General features: G+C 47.4%; 1 protein-coding gene and 1 long non-coding RNA gene across 2 annotated transcripts in view; both read left to right on the forward strand.

Moving 5' to 3' along the window:
• Positions 1-4,480: 4,480 nt before the first annotated feature.
• The window catches only part of LOC120812461 (C-Jun-amino-terminal kinase-interacting protein 1-like), a 53,274-nt gene continuing 40,986 nt past the window's right edge, over positions 4,481-16,768 (forward strand). The window contains exon 1 of the mRNA XM_040168442.2: positions 4,481-4,718. Coding sequence (XP_040024376.2) covers positions 4,647-4,718 — 72 coding nt within the window. The 5' untranslated portion in view covers positions 4,481-4,646. The remainder of the gene's footprint in view (positions 4,719-16,768) is intronic.
• On the forward strand, positions 14,351-14,891 carry LOC144391056 (uncharacterized). The gene is made up of 2 exons (XR_013454921.1): positions 14,351-14,465; positions 14,566-14,891. It is a non-coding gene; the product is annotated as an uncharacterized LOC144391056 (long non-coding RNA).

The raw sequence follows: 16,768 nt of genomic DNA on the forward strand, positions 1-16,768 counted from the left end.
CTTTTAGTGCCAGTTTGTGTTCTAGATTCTACTATTAAGTTAACTGCCAGTGTGCCCTCCTAACTCTGCTAGGTTTTGACCTGATCTAAGTCTGTTTTGCCTTGTTTTCTGAAGCAAATAAGACTTGTATCCTCAAACTCTCATTTTGTCAAAACACCACATGGTGTTTGTTCACTGATTAGGGTGTCAAGCTATTGGTGCTTTGCATTTTGAGGAGTTTCTGTCGAGGCCAATCGACCTTTTGTCTCCTAAACGACGGGGGAGCGGCCAGCGCAGCCGCAGCCGACTTCCACTAACGAGGGAGTATTTAACTAGATATCGTGGGAAGCGTTAGCTTCAGCGTTTACGTGTCCTCGCAGCACGAAGACGAGCAGAACAAAGACAAGGAGTCTTTCGTGGAGTCTTCGGGGCGGCTGAATGCGGCGCCTTCTTCTGCTATTTTTAATAATGTGTTTGACCCCTTTACCCGTGCCTGTTCGAATCTCTTCCCGCAGATACTACAGGCCTCGGGCTAGATCTGCTCTCTATCGTAACCTCTCCTCTCTCACCTATCCCACCCGCTCCACACACGTCCAGCACCTCGTCACAGGAGGTCTCTGGAACTGCCAGTCAGCGACTCGCAAGGCTGACTTCATCTCCGGCTTCGCTATCCAGCAGTCACTCGACTTCCTCGCTCTGACCGAGACCTGGATCACACCTGAGAACACATCCACCCCAGCCGCTCTCTCCTCCGCCTTCTCCTTCAGCCACACTCCCAGGCCCACTGGTAGGGGTGGTGGCACAGGTCTACTCATTTCACCCAAATGGAGCTTTTCTCTCTACCCTCTACCACCATCCACCCCATTGTCCTTTGAATTCCACGCTGTAACAATCACTCACCCGGTACAATTAACCATCATTGTCCTCTACCGTCCGCCAGGCTCCTTAGGTCATTTCTTGGAAGAACTGGACATTCTCCTGTCTAATTTCCCCGAAAATGGACCTCCGCTCATCCTCCTGGGTGACTTCAACATCCAGACAGAGAAGTCACCTGACCTCTTACACCTACTCTCTTCCTTCGCTCTGTCACTCAGTCCCTCTCCTCCTACTCACAAAGCCGGCAATCACCTTGACTACATCTTTACTAGAAACTGCTCTACCACTAACCTCTCTGTAACTCCACTTCATGTGTCTGATCACTTCTTCATCTCTTACTCCCTTCCACTCTCTATAACTAACAAACCTCCCTCATTGACTAACTCTATACCGGCTCGTCGCAACATTCGCTAACTCTCTCCCTCCTCGCTGGCATCCTCTGTTCTATCAGCCCTCCCTTCAACTGATCTCTTGCATCCAAACGCAGAGTCTCTCCTCTCAACTCTTTCCTCCTCTCTAGACTCTCTCTGCCCTCTTACGACACGACGGACTGGCAAATCCCCTCCGGCTCCGTGGCTGTCTCAACCGGTCCGTGCCATGAGAGCCACCATGCGAGCGTCGGAAAGGAAATGGCGTAAATATAAACGACCTGAGGACCTGCTCGAATTTCAATCTCTCCTCTCCTCGTTTTCTGCTTCTATCTCTGCTGCCAAAAGCTCCTTCTACCAATCCAAAATCGAATCCTCATTCTCTAACCCCAAAAAACTCTTCTCGATCTTCTCCAATCTCCTCGAACCCCCTACCCCTCCTCCCCCCCCCACCCTTCTTCCGGAAGACTTTGTCAACTACTTCGCCAAGAAAATAGCTGACATACGCTCCTCCTTCTCAAACCCACCTCCTACTTCTCGCGTCCCACCGACCTCACCTCTTTCGCCCTCACTTTCCTCTTTCACCGCCCTCTCTCCTAACCAAATTCTTACCCTAGTAACCTCTGCCCGTCCGACCACCTGCCCTCTTGACCCCATTCCATCACATCTTCTACAATCTATTGCACCTGACCTTCTTCCGTTCCTCACCTGTCTCATCAACAACGCTCTGATATCTGGCTGTTTTCCCAATTCTCTGAAGGAGGCAAGAGTCAACCCTCTCCTGAAGAAACCCACCCTCAACCCTTCTGAAGAAAACAACTACAGACCGGTCTTTCTTCTTCCCTTTTTGTCCAAAACCCTTGAACGTGCTATCTTTAATCAACTCTCCTCTTATCTCCACTGTAACAACCTCCTTGACCCCCACCAGTCAGGTTTCAAGGCAGGCCACTCTACAGAGACTGCTCTCCTTGCTGTCTCTGAGCAACTCCACACTGCTAGAGCCGCCTCTCTCTCCTCTGTCCTCATCCTTCTGGACCTCTCTGCTGCATTTGACACGGTCAACCACCAGATCCTTATTTCCTCCCTTCAGGAACTTGGTGTCACAGGCTCTGCTCTCTCCCTTCTCTCGTCCTACCTCGATGGTCGCACCTACCGGGTAACCTGGCGAGGATCTGTGTCGGAACCTTGTCCTCTTACTACTGGAGTTCCTCAGGGTTCCGTGCTGGGTCCCCTCCTGTTTTCGCTTTACACCAACTCTCTTGGCGCTGTCATTCGCTCGCATGGCTTCTCTTACCACAGCTATGCCGATGACACCCAACTAATTCTCTCCTTTCCTCACTCGGACACCCAGGTGGCGGCTCGGATCTCTGCCTGTCTAACTGACATCTCTCAGTGGATGTCCGCCCACCATCTGAAAATCAACCCCGACAAGACTGAACTACTTCTCTTTCCCGGAAAAGATTCGCTTACCCAGGACCTGACAGTCAACTTTGGGAACTCCGTACTAACACCCACCTCGACCGCTAAGAACCTCGGCGTCACACTCGACAGCCAACTCTCCCTGACTCCCAACATTGCCGCGACAACGCGATCCTGTAGATACACGCTCTACAATATCAGGAGAATACGTCCCCTTCTCACTCAGAAGGCAGCGCAGGTACTGATTCAGGCTCTTGTCATCTCCCGCCTGGACTACTGCAACTCCCTCCTGGCAGGTCTCCCTGCCACCGCCATTCGACCTCTGCAGCTCATTCAGAATGCAGCAGCTCGACTGGTCTTCAACCTTCCGAAATTCTCCCACACTACTCCACTCCTCCGCTCTCTTCACTGGCTACCGGTGGCCGCCCGCATCCAGTTCAAAACATTGGTGCTCACGTACCATGCTGTGAATGGATCGGGTCCAGCTTACATCCGGGACATGGTCAAACCCTACATCCCAACCCGCACTCTCCGCTCTGCATCTGCAAAACTACTCGTCCCTCCCTCACTGAGAGCAAAACACTCGACTAGGTCTCGACTCTTCGCTGTCCTTGCGCCGAAATGGTGGAACGAGCTCTCTGAAGACACCAGGACCGCAGAGAGCCTTCACATCTTCCGCCGCAAACTAAAGACACACCTCTTCAGACTCTACCTCGACTAAAGACTAACAAATTGTAGCACTTAAATTGTACTTGTAACGTCACTCATCTATAGCAAATTGTAAATTGGCTTATTTGAGGAAATTGCACTTTCTTGTTTCTTGTTCTCCTGAGTTTGTACCCTATGGTTGAATGCACTTATTGTACGTCGCTTTGGATAAAAGCGTCAGCTAAATTACATGTAATGTAATGTAATGTTATCATGAGGAAGCGCTTTGTGAATTAGTTGTCACAATTTACATGACAGAGAGAGATGTTTTTTTCTGCGCTACTTCTGTTATTAATTATTCAACTTAATCTCAGATCACCAAATTTATGTAAATTATGGGATTTTTAAAATTGGGTTTAGAACCTGTTTAAAAAAGAAATAGTAATGCCTGCTTGCTTTTTCTCAATAGTTCACGCCTATGGAGAAAAGTAGGAGACATGTAGAAGTGTTGGTATTTTACTTTAGCGTATGTCAATTGAGTAGATCATAAGACAGCCCGGATCCTGGCTTTGTTTAATGGATGTTTAGTGTTAATGTTAATAAAAAATATATTTCTCAATTCGGATGGAAAATCGTTAAATTGGGCATTTATTAAATAATACCTGCAAGTTCTACTGGGTAAAATAACTGACATGGTCGAGTGTAGCCACAGTTGAGGTTCGCTGCTTGCTATTCCATGACTGTTTGTTTTGGTTGGCCTCTCTCCTCTCCATGGGATCACTGCCCGTGTCTAATCTTATTTACCTGGGTCAGAAAAAACACACACACACACACACACACACACAAAAACAGGAGATGATGATGTTATGCTTTGCTGTGATTGGTTAGTCATGACTGCCTCCTCTCCTTTCCGCTCCCTCTCTGCACCTCTGTCCCTTTCCCCCTGCTTTCTTCTCTCTCAAGCCTTGCACATCCCTTTACAATTAAACACTAGTCACATCCATTGCTTTCTCTCTCTCCCTTCCTCTAGTTTCTCTACCTCTCCCCCCATTCTACTCTTTTCCTGCCGGAAGATGATGATGTTGAGGATGATGATGTGATACTGAACAACCAATGATCAGGCAAGGAGGGAGTGGAGGGGGTGTGTTCAGAGGCTTGGATCTGATCACTGCTGATGAGAATGCAGAGGAAGAAGGGGAAGAGAGGGAGGTAGAGGTGGGTGGGGGAGGCCTTGTCCAAGGTGAGGAGCGCCAACGCTGTTTTAATAAAAGAGGAGAAAAGGAGAAAGGGGAGCAGGAGGAGGAGGAGGGAAATGGGAAGCTGTCGCCTGTAAGAGGGGGATCAACCTGCGTTGTCATGGAAAAATTTCGACCCAAAAGACCAACCACCCTGGCTCTGTTTCCCCAGCTACCACAAGCTGGCACCCAGGTAGGGAGGCTGGGAGGTTCCCTTGATTTTTAACAAGCTGGAAAGATTGGCTACAGAGTGAATGAGCGTGTGTATGATTATTGGTTATCTTGTGCATAGAACAAGGCAATAATTGGTTACTGTGTGTGTGTGTGTGTGTGTGTGTGTGTGTGTGTGTGTGCGCATGCGTGTGCGTGTGCGTGCGCATTCCCTGGGAGGAGACAGTTTGTGTTTGCTGTTGGGTGTGTGTGTGAGTGATCAGATCTTAAAATGGTTTAGCTGTAGCTGAACGTTGGTTGGCTTCCTCAAAGTTCCTTTAATGTGTGTTGGTGGTAAAATTGTCAGCAAATACCTATAAAATATTTTGAATATTTCAATCTATACCATGAAGTATTACAGCGGACACACATAGATGTGCGGCTAGGGGTTCAGTGACTTGCTTAAAAACATTGCTTTTGTTGGGACTGACCCTGGTTAATCAAAATAATTCAATCTGCTCTGCCATCTTGTGAAATACTGTAAAAAAACAACAATATCTAAGATGTGTCATTTGTAGCAGTATCTCATAGTAAGAGAGAAAGAGAATCAAAGAAGAGGATAGTGCAAAGAACATTACATTGAAAACATGTCTGGACTCTAGATGATAGTGAATGAGATAAAGCCCTGGCTCCTCAGGTAGTGTGCAGTAATGAGGGGTCTCTGGAGGGAGCCAGCAGTAGTGACGAGCACTCACTCAGCAGTTTTAAAAGAGTGAATCCCTTTGGTTTAGTTGCATCGTGTTTACTTAATGACAGATCAGAGCATGTAATTTGGACATAACCTGGTTTGCTTTTAATATCAACATACAAATTACTTATTATAGACAGTTTTCTTATTTTGTTTCTTGAATGAAATTGCTTTGGGTGCAGATTCACTACTCAGGATGTCCCTCAAGACATCAGACAAGGATGAGGCAAAAGACTTCTAGAATATTAGGCTAAAATCCTAAAACGAGAGAATGAGGTGAGGATGATTAAGCAAAGTTAAATACATAAAAAGTTGGTAGCCAATCCCAGGGAACATGAAATGATAGCATTGGCAAGTCACACAAAAAAACAAGAAGTAATTAAATGTCCTCAATGAACACAAATGTCGGTCAAAGTTTCCCATGGTTCAATTCAATTCAATTAATTTTATCTTGTATAGCCCAAAATCGCAAATTACAAATTTGCCTCAGAGGGCTTTCCAGTCTGTACACATACGACATCCTCTGTCCCGAAGCCCACACATCGGCAAGAATGGAAAGAAACCTTAGGGAGAACGTCAGAGGAGGGATCCCACTCCCGGGATAGACAGACTACAATGGATGCCATGTGTACAGAATGAACAATGTATAATACATGCAATTCCTACGACAGAAATGATTCAAGTAATTGTGAGTAGTAAGTCAGGCGCACAGCAGGACCACTGCAGAGGCAACCACCATCAGATAGAGCCCCCATCCACAGAAGCCTGTGGGGAGGGAGAGCACAGAGACTTTAGGAGAGGGTAATGTTGGTTTATGATTACAGTAATATGATAAATATTTAAAATAATAATGATGATGATGGCAGCAGCAGGTGTCAGCAGGGCTACGGCAGGTGTCATGAACAGGGTCCAGAAGGAACTACGATCTATGGAGACCTGCTAGGGGAAAAAGCTCAAAAAAACTTCCGGAAAGAAGCTGAATTAGTCATGTACATTAATAAAACGTGGATTATTGTAGAAAGAGAGCGTGAGAGCGGAGCTTGGTGTGTCTTAAGAAGTCCCCCGGCAGGCTAAGCCTATAGCAGCTTAACTAAGGGCTGGTCCGGGCTAACCTGAGCCAGCCCTAACTATAAACAAAATCAAAGAGGAAAGTTTTAAGCTGTACTTTAAAAGAGCTGACCGAATCTGCCCCCCGGACTGGAAGTGGAAGCTGGTTCCACAAAAGAGGAGTTTGATAACTGAAGGCTCTGGCTCCCATCCTTTTTAAAACCCTAGGAACAACAAGTAACCCAGCATCTATGGAGCGCAGCTGCCTTGTAGGGCAATACGGTGTTACAAGCTCTTTAAGATAAGACGGTGCCTCACCAGTAAGTGCCTTGTAGGTGAGGAGAAGTACCTTAAATTCTTGATTTAACAGGGAGCCTGTAAGTGGATCTATTTTATTCACCTTATTTATGCTTCATTTAGGCAATACTATCAGATAAGACTCCATAAACTCTTCTTTGTTGTGCACATAATAATCAATTGTATCAATCAATCTATTATCAACATAATCAAACAGATGGCCAATGAGATCAGATAAGGCATATCTACGTCAGAGCACAAATCAGGTCCAGGCGCGTGGAAATCAACCATTCGCGAGTAAAAGTCGGTCTTGAGCGAGCAAAAGTCTGTCTCGAGCAAGCAAAAGTCGGTGTCTTTGCTCGCTCGCAAAACTTGAACCTGTGTTTTCTTTTCACAGTTTTTTCTTTTTGACAGACAATACAAACCTGATTTTTGGATTGGCTAGTTATGCATTCCAAGAACTATAAAAGGCCATTTCCACACTAAAGAAAAGGGATAGAAAGTCAAAATTATGAGATAAAACGTTGTTAAAACACAAACAACACCTCTCTGTAACCTTAGTAGACCGTAGATGACAACCAGCAACAACCCTATTTTACTATCATTTGACCAATACGGAGTCTCACTTCAGCCGCACACTAAAAGCAAATCATCCAGCTTGCAAACCGGTCCATATTGGTAAAATAATGTTTCGCTGGCATGCCATTGAACCGGAAAGTCTGAATCTGTGAATATCTTGCCCACTTTACCGAACTATGAAGGAGCCTGCGAATGTCTTATCTCATCATTTTGATTTTCAAACTCCATAATTATTTTTTAGTGCGGAAATGGACTACCATAGTTCTGGGAACGCAGAACTGAAAAGAGATGACAGCCAGCCAATCCAAAGGACGAAGTTTGTAATAAATTAGATGTAGAGATACCATGGTATCTGGCGGACCCAGTCATCATGGTATGGGTGGTGGAGGGTTGCATCTGGTGCGGCTGAAATGACAACTGACAGCAACAAGTTTTGACAGCATGACCACAGGGAGAGAGACGGGAACCTGTGAAATGCACACAAATGTTCAGCTAGTCTTTCTGACTGTGTCACAGTGTGGGTTATTTCCTGTCTTATTTTGTAGTTTCTGCTTCGTGTCTCCCTGGGTAACTTCACTTCCTGCCTGGTCCTGTCATCCACTGTGATTGTCTGATTGTTTACACCTGTGTCCAATCACCTGCACCTCCCTAGTGTATTTAAGCAGTGTGTGTCTCTTGTCACTTGTCGTGTCATTGTCGAATGTCCTGGATGTCTCTAGTTCCTGACTGCCGTTTTCCCCCGGTTCCTGTGTGTGTTTTTGCCCGTTGGCCTTTTGCTTTTTGCCCTTTTGACTATTAAAGTCTTTTGCTTTTGAAAGTCTGCATTTTGAGTCCTGCCTTCCCCGCATCCCCGACAGAATGACGCGACTAAAAGAGTTTTTTCCCCGGGACCAATTCCGGGGACCCGTCTGGCTTTGGGCGGGCCACGCAGCATACAGCTGGCTGCTCGGCATGGGGAAAATGCCCTCGCTGGATCCACAGCTGGCTTCCCAGCTGGCTTCTGGCCTACTCCGTCGAGTCCCCAGAAGGCGCTCGGGTAGCCGCTCTTACCATCCTCCGCCCAGAGGAGGAGGCCTTCTCGTGGTCGATTGGAGACCGATCTCACTGGGATCGGGTGATGGACCTCGCAGCCAAGCTCCAGGCCACCTTCTCCCTCCACGCTGGGCCGCAGCCCACCACTTTCCGCGCTGGGTCGCAGCGCTCTCCCGTTCCCGCTGGGCCGCCGCAGTGATCTCCTGTTCCTCTATGCCCCAACCCCGACTCGGCCAGTCCCCGCTCCGAGACTCCAGGCCCCAACCCCGACTCGGCCAGTCCCCGCTCCGAGACTCATGACCCCGACGCCTCCAGTCCCCGCTGCGAGACTTATGACCTTGACGCCTCCAGTCCCCGCTCCAAGACTCAGGCTCCCTCCCTCCTATCCCGTGGTTCTCTCCCACCCTCCCGTTGGTGATTTGAGGGCCGTCTGGGATCCGGCCCTTGAGGGGCAGGTTATGGGGGGGCTGAGCCGTCGACTCCGGAGGTGTTCCATGTTCCAACCGTCTCTGGTTTCCCTTCACTGCATGAAAAGTGGGATTTTCGGCAGTATGCGGCACTGTAAATTGTCGTGGAATTTCAGGTTTACGGCAATTTGCGGGCAACGCCGAAAACTGCCGGAAATTGTCAGAAATTGATGTGGGCCTCCCTTGGCAGTTGTCCCCCCATGAACCCCCTCCTCCTAATTCTAGGGGAGGCTTTGACATGTAAATGAAAATGCTGTGAGCTATACAAACGCAAATCAGGGTCGCAGAGGGAGTTTTAGCCCAGGTGACATTTTTTTAAAAGGTAAGAAAATCTCTAGTACAAATAGATCAGGCTCAGTAGCCTAATTATAGTCTTACATTTTAGCTTGAATTGATTTATTTAATTCAAATATGCTAGATTTCTGTGTATGCCATTAGCAATGGCAAATGTTATGTAAAAAAGATACACAAACAATCTTCTTCAAAAGATGAGTTTTAATCAAGGTATAATGAGCATTTCATGCAAACAACATTTGAATCAGCATGGGGGTCTGCAGAGATCACAGTCTCCTAGAGCTCAACTACAGTGCATAGTGGCAGGACTACAGTGACCTTTTCTTTGGTCTTGCTTAAATGCACAGAGGATGTATTAACCACACATCTTCTAGCAATGCGCTCAACTGGCAGAAATGATGCTGGGTATGACGTGTCTGTTCCCTGCAAGCCCCAAACTTCTATTGGCTTTCCATAAAAATGTCTGTCCGGGTGGGGATGAAGCCAGGAAACTTGTGCAAGAACATGTTTAAATGCCGTACCCTTTGACACAACATTAACAACAATAAACTGCTTTATAATGGCTGGTCGTAGTTCTGCTAGAGGGTTTGCTGCTGCGATTCCCGGAGCTCTTTCACCAGAGATGAGCTCTTGAACATCCGTGGAACAACTCTTCCAACTTTCCTGCTTTCCTCCGTGGAATTACTGGACATTCTAGTCAAAGGTGCGCTCACCTTTCGTCACGCTGTGAGACGCCGTAGGAGAGGAAAACGGGCCGGCTCGCTGGTGAGACTCCGCAGGCGTGGTTCTCGCACTCCGCTGCCAGGCATCTTTCTCGAGACGCCGTAGGAGAGGAAAACGGGCCGGCTCGCTGGTGAGACTCCGCAGGCGTGGTTCTCGCACTCCGCTGCCAGGCACCTTTCTCTCCAACGTGCGCTCACTGTGCAACAAACTGGACGAAATTCAGCTGCTGATGAGGAGAGACAGAGACTTCTCTACATCCTCCGTCTTGTGCTTCACGGAGACGTGGCTCTGCGGATCGATACCGGACTCCGCGCTCCAGCTGGCGGGCTTCCAGCTGCTCCGAGCGGACCGCGACACGGAGCTCTCCGGCAAGACAAAGGGTGGATAAGGGTAATCTGCTTCTACTTCAACAACAGCTGGTGCAACGACGTAACGGTGATCCTACAACACTGTTCTCCTGATCTGGAAACTTTTTTCATCAACTGCAAACCATTTTATTCCCCCCGTGAGTTCGCTTCATTCATCCTGGTCGGTGTTTACATGCCGCCGGCGGGCAACGTGCACGAGGCACAGCGGACACTCGCCGACCAGATACGGCGTGTGGAGCGGACCAACCCGGACTCTTTAGTTATTGTCCTCGGGGACTTTAACAAAGGAAATCTCAGCCATGAACTTCCTAAATACAGACAGTTTATTAAATGCCCCACCAGAGAGGAGAACACGCTGGATCACTGTTACACCACAGTAAGCAGGGCTTATCACGCCGTCCCTCGTGCTGCACTGGGACACTCTGACCACGTCATGGTCCATCTGATTCCTGCATACAGGCAGAAACTAAAGCTCTGTAAACCTGTGAGAGAATTCAAGAAGTGGACCAGTGAGGCGCTGGAGGATCTTCGGGCGTGCTTTGACTGCACAGACTGGGATGTTTTCAGGACTGCTACTGACAGTCTGGATGAGTTCACAGAGGCTGTAACTTCCTACATCGGCTTCTGTGAGGACAGCTGTGTACCATCATGCACCAGGGTGAGTTACAACAACGACAAACCCTGGTTCACAGCGGAACTCAGAACACTACGCCTGCAGAAGGATCAGGCATTTAGGAGTGGGGACAAAGACCTGTACACAGAGGCAAAATACAAGTTTAGCAAGGCGGTGAGGGATGCGAAACGACTGTACTCTGAGAAACTCCAACAACAGTTCTCAGCAAGTGACTCTGCTTCGGTTTGGAGAGGCCTCAAACACCTCACCAACTACAAGCCAAAAAAACCCCACTCCATGAATGACCTCCGCCTGGCAGACGAGCTCAATGAGTTCTACTGCAGATTTGAAAGACAATGTCCTGATCCCATCCCCCACAGCTCCACCAACCTGCTGCAGTCCCCTTCCCCTCCCTCCCCCAGCCCATCAGGTGCTCACGCCTCTTCATCTATATCACCTTCCCCTCCCCCACCAGCAACGACCCTCTCTATTCTGGAGAGAGACGTTAACCGGCTCTTTAGAAGACTAAATCCCCGTAAGGCAGCCGGTCCGGACTCCGTTTCCCCTCACTCCCTGAAGCATTGTGCTGACCAGCTGTCTCCGGTGTTCACTGACATCTTCAACACCTCCCTGGAGACATGCCACGTACCAGCCTGCTTCAAGGCCTCCACCATCATCCCTGTCCCCAAGAAGCCCAGGATCACAGGACTCAATGACTACAGGCCCGTCGCCCTGACCTCTGTAGTCATGAAGTCTTTTGAACGGCTAGTCCTGACCCACCTGAAGTCCCTCACCGACCCCCTCCCCTCCAGCATCGTCCACAGCCAACAGGTCTGTGGACGATGCTGTCAACATGGCCCTCCACTACATCCTACAGCATCTGGACTCCCCAGGAACCTACGCCAGGATCCTGTTTGTGGACTTCAGCTCTGCCTTCAACACTATCATCCCGTCTCTGCTGCAGGACAAACTCTCCCAGCTGCACGTGCCCGACTCCACCTGCAAGTGGATCACAGACTTCCTGTCTGACAGGAAGCAGCACGTGAAGCTGGGGAAACATGTCTCAGCCTCTCGGACCATCAGCACCGGTTCCCCCCAAGGCTGCGTTCTCTCCCCTCTGCTCTTCTCCCTGTACACCAACAGCTGCACCTCCAGCCACCAGTCCGTCAAGCTCCTGAAGTTTGCGGATGACACCACCCTCATTGGACTAATCTCTGGTGGGGACGAGTCCGCCTACAGGTGGGAGTCTGACCATCTGGTGTCGTGGTGCAGCCAGAACAACCTCGAGCTCAACGCTCTAAAGACAGTGGAGATGGTTGTGGATTTCCGGCGGAACAGAGCCCCACCCTCCCCCATCACCCTGCGTGACTCCCCCGTCACTATTGTTGATTCCTTCCGTTTCCTGGGCTCCATCATCACCCAGGACCTCAAGTGGGAGCTGAACATCAGCTCCATCACCAAGAAGGCTCAGCAGAGGTTGTTCTTTCTGAGGCAGCTGAAGAAACTCAACCTGCCAAAGACGATGATGGTCCACTTCTACACGGCCATCATCGAGACCATCCTCTGCTCCTCCATCACCGTCTGGTACGCTGCAGCCACAGCCAAGGACAAGGCCAGGCTGCAGCGTGTCATCCGCTCTGCAGAGAGGGTGATCGGCTGCAATCTGCCGTCCCTGCAGGACCTGTTCGCTTCCAGGTCTCTAAAGCGAGCTAAAAAGATCGCGGCCGACCCCTCCCACCCCGGACAAAAACTGTTTGTGCCCCTTCCATCTGGCAGGAGGCTGAGGTCCATCAGGACTACGACCTCCCGCCACACGAACAGTTTCTTCCCGTCGGCAGTCGGGCTCATCAACAGAGCCCGGTCCCCCACTGCCTGACTATTAACACTCCACCGGTCACTCCCCCTCATACTGCACATGCCACTTTAACTGCAATTCATCACTTTGTCACTTGTCACTTTGTCTCTTGTCTGTTACTTGTTTGTTAGTGCACTTTATGCTTAATATTTTTCTTTTTAACTTTTTAATATTAAATTTTTTTTAACTTTATTCCCTTGTTTTATACTAACCCATAGCCTTAGCCTTATTCTACTAACCCATTGCATTAGCATTTCATACCACTTTATTTTATTACTTGTGCACTGTTGTCTTGTCTGTCTACTGTCGCGCACTAACCGCCAAGACAAATTCCTTGTATGTTTGACATATTTTGGCTAATAAATGTTTCCTGATTCCTGATCCTGATTCCTGATTCCTGAAGGACGGGTTCCTCAAAACTGTTAGTGTTTCCACACCACTTGGATGCTCCACCACCTTTATGCTCTGCATCTATCGATTGAGTAAGTTACATTCATATATGTTACCCGTTTACATGTCATGGCAAAACATTCAACCTCAGTGACACAAGGGTACATCTGATGATACATTGTCAACATTGCATGTATGTCAGACTCAAGATTGTCTGGTGGAATGGAGAAAGAGGCACCACTGTACAGTTTTCCAGGGAAAGTCGTTCTGCTGACACCAAAACACTGCTTTACATAAAGCATATCAGCTGTTTCAAAGTCTCAACCATTTGTCTTCCTAAAATACTGGTCCTTCCGTATAACAATAACCTCGTATGTGATTGGAGGACCCTTAGACTCCTCGTCCAATCACGTGTGAGGTCATAGGCATGACTCAGACAGCAGTACTTGCAAGACGAGCATACAAACAGTGTGTTACTATATTCAGAAGAACTGTAGCTCCAGTTCCTTTGTTTGGTTTTTGCTGGTTCGTGAATAATGGCGGGACGACGTCTCAGGCTCGCGTTCAACTCGCCTTCAACTCCTCTCCGCGGCCACCAACTTTCGGCCAGTCCGCAGACAGACGAGAAGAAGCTGCTGAATGCTCTCAGTGGATCGTCTCGTCAACTCCAACAACAAACTGCCGATATCAACGAGCGGTTCGCTCCACTGGAGCGTTCGGGACTCTCCAGGTTTCTGTCCATGGAGGAGAGGAACTGACTCAAAGAAGAGGAGACGGGCGCACAATCCCAAGATAGCGGTAAGAATACGTTCGATGACTGCAAGCTAAGCTAAAAGTAGCGTAGCCTCAAACGAAAGCTAAGAGTAGCCTAGTAGCCTTACAAGTGAGCAGAAACAGCTTTATTAAAGTCTATTTTCTTTGCCGTGTCGTTTACAGGAAGCGGTGCGCAGTCTTCACAACGCCGAGACGAATTACAGGCGCTACGAACCGGAGCAAGGGTCAGATTTAAAGAATATGCTTTCATTCTGCGCTATTAGGAAATATATACGTATAGATACCGATCATAACTGTACATTTTGTTTTCACAGACTAATCTCGCCTCATAATGAGACGGTGACCTCGTATTTGCTCCGGGAAAAGTCCAGATTTAGACGACGTCATTGTGTGTAAGTGACACTGTTTATCCTTTCTTGTTAAATGTTACTGTGACTTGATTTTGATTTTTTTTTGTATTCATACCACACTCATTTAATTGTTTTCAGCTGCCTGTGAGACGTATTTTCAGACGGCATGCAGGAGCTTCAGGTTCAGCCAGAACACTCATTGCGGGCGGAAGCTGCGAAGGATTCAGCGCGGAGTTGAGCGAGAAGAAAGACGGTCAGAGTTTATTTGCTGACTTTTTTTCAGGTGCATTGATAGATGTGTTGTGTCCGTACGCATCGCATCGCACAGTACTGATTCATTGTTGTTTTTACAGCTGCTGGAATCGAGACAAAGTGTGCTGGCTGATGACGAGGTGGAACTCTGGAAATCCGCCACCGTGGAGCTCACGTCGGACGGAGAGGACGGCGTTGTTGGCGGGGTCTCGGGTGGATTGTACGGTCGCCACACACACGAGGCGCCTGCACAACAGACCTGCCTCGGAAAACACGGCGCCAGTGACGGTCTACAACCCCGAGGAGGCAAACGGACAGTTTACTGAGATGTAGTTTTTAAACCGCCTTTACCCAAGTGTGGGCAGATCCTCACTTTGTATGTAGTTGTTGTTTGTGTGTTGTTAATAAAGCTCTTTCTTTGCATAAACATGTGGCAAATGTTCATTTTCTCTATAAATTCATTGATGTCCTGGTTGGTATCCTAATAATAGTGTAGTAGCCTGCATATGATAACAATGAAATGAATATACAGCATAATATGAATATATAAATATATATAAATAAAATGAGGCGGGTGACCAATAGCGACAGATCTGCCAACCACGAGTGATTAAAAGTTGTGGTTTCATCCAATCATGAACAAGGAAACTCAAGCCTGGTTTGCCCAGGTGTGGTTTTCCTGCCAATCACGAGTGATTTTATTTGTTAGTAAGTTGTGGTTTCATCCAATAAGGAGTAAGGATATTCAAGCCTGCTCGGCTCGGCCACCCGCGGTTTCGCTGCATTCATATGCTAATTCGGGCCATTCGCACCTCCGCCAGCTCTCCACCTACGTCATGGTTCGTTTCCGACAATTTGTGGCACAGACAAACGCGACGTGCGCGGGTTGCAAATTGTCGGAAATTGTCGGAAATGAGGGAGATTTCCGGGCGTTTACGGGGACGAAAATCTCACTTTTCATGCAGTGCTTCCTCCCACCCCTTGTCCGCTCTCCGCTAGTTTAGAGCCGTCTGGAATTTGGCCCTTGAGGGGTGGTACTGTCACGGTGTGGGTTATTTCCTGTCTTATTTTGTAGTTTCTGCTTCGTTTCTCCCTGGGTAACTTCACTTCCTGCCTGGTCCTGTCATCCCCTATGATTGTCTGATTGTTTCCACATGTGTGTCCAATCACCTGCACCTCCCTGATAGACTGAATTTATGCGTAATTTTCTTTTAGTTTGTTTAATAAAAGAACAAGGTATAAAACTGTTCTATAGGAAATGTAGCCTTAAATCTGTTGTGATCTGGCGCTAAATAGAAAATAAAATTTAACAGAATGAACTTGACATTGCAAGGGGGGGCAGGGCGCCCCTTAATATAATGGTAGTGAAAACACTGCTTCTAGCCCCCATTTGGCCATTCATATATTGTAATAAATACATTTTATCACTGTTAATTGTACTAGAATTTGTACTGTACAGAAATGCACCGTAATATGGAAATCATTCAATATTGTGATTTTTACATGAATTACCTTTAAAAAATATATGTTGTTGGTGTTAAATATACAGACCAGCGTGCACTGTAAAATAAATATGTTGAAAATACGGTGAAAAATGACAGCGTCAACATATTAGACATTATGGGATGTTTTTTTAACTGTAAATTTCACAGTTCAGAATCCTTATTTGTTTACGGTAATTAACTTTAAAAACAATATACGGTAAAATACCGGCAGCTTTGGATGCCAAAACATGACCATAAAAACGATAACGTCCACGACATGTTTACGGCAAATTACTTTTACTATACTTTTAAAAATAATAGTCCTTTACTTTAGCACTGTCACCTCATAGCACCAAGATCCTGGGTTGGATTCCACTCCATGCTTGCGTCAGTTCTTCCCACGGTCCAAAAACATTCTCGTGTTGTGACTTTCAAGGGTTTGTGTCAATGAAAAATGAAAACCTTTCTCAACTGTGAAATTTACAGTGGCCAGAACATCATACCGTAATGTCTTATCTGTAAGTTCTCACTGCAGTATTTGACCGTATTTTCAGCAGATGTTTTTAACGCAAATTACCATCAACATGTTTTTAATATTTATTTTTTTCAATAGTCATTTGCCACAAACAAAAAGTTTTGAACTGTGAAAATTTACAACTGCCAAAAAACGTCATACGTGGGCGTTGTCGTTTTTATGGTCACGTTTTGGCATCCACAACTAAAGTAAAAAACATCCCGTAATGTCTAATACGTTGACGCTGTCATTTTTACGGTGGAGTTCTGGCAACCACAGCTGCCAGTATTTCACCGTATTTTCAAC

The sequence above is a fragment of the Gasterosteus aculeatus genome, chromosome Y, assembly GCF_964276395.1.
Source record: "Gasterosteus aculeatus chromosome Y, fGasAcu3.hap1.1, whole genome shotgun sequence".
Classification (NCBI taxonomy): Eukaryota; Metazoa; Chordata; class Actinopteri; order Perciformes; family Gasterosteidae; genus Gasterosteus; species Gasterosteus aculeatus.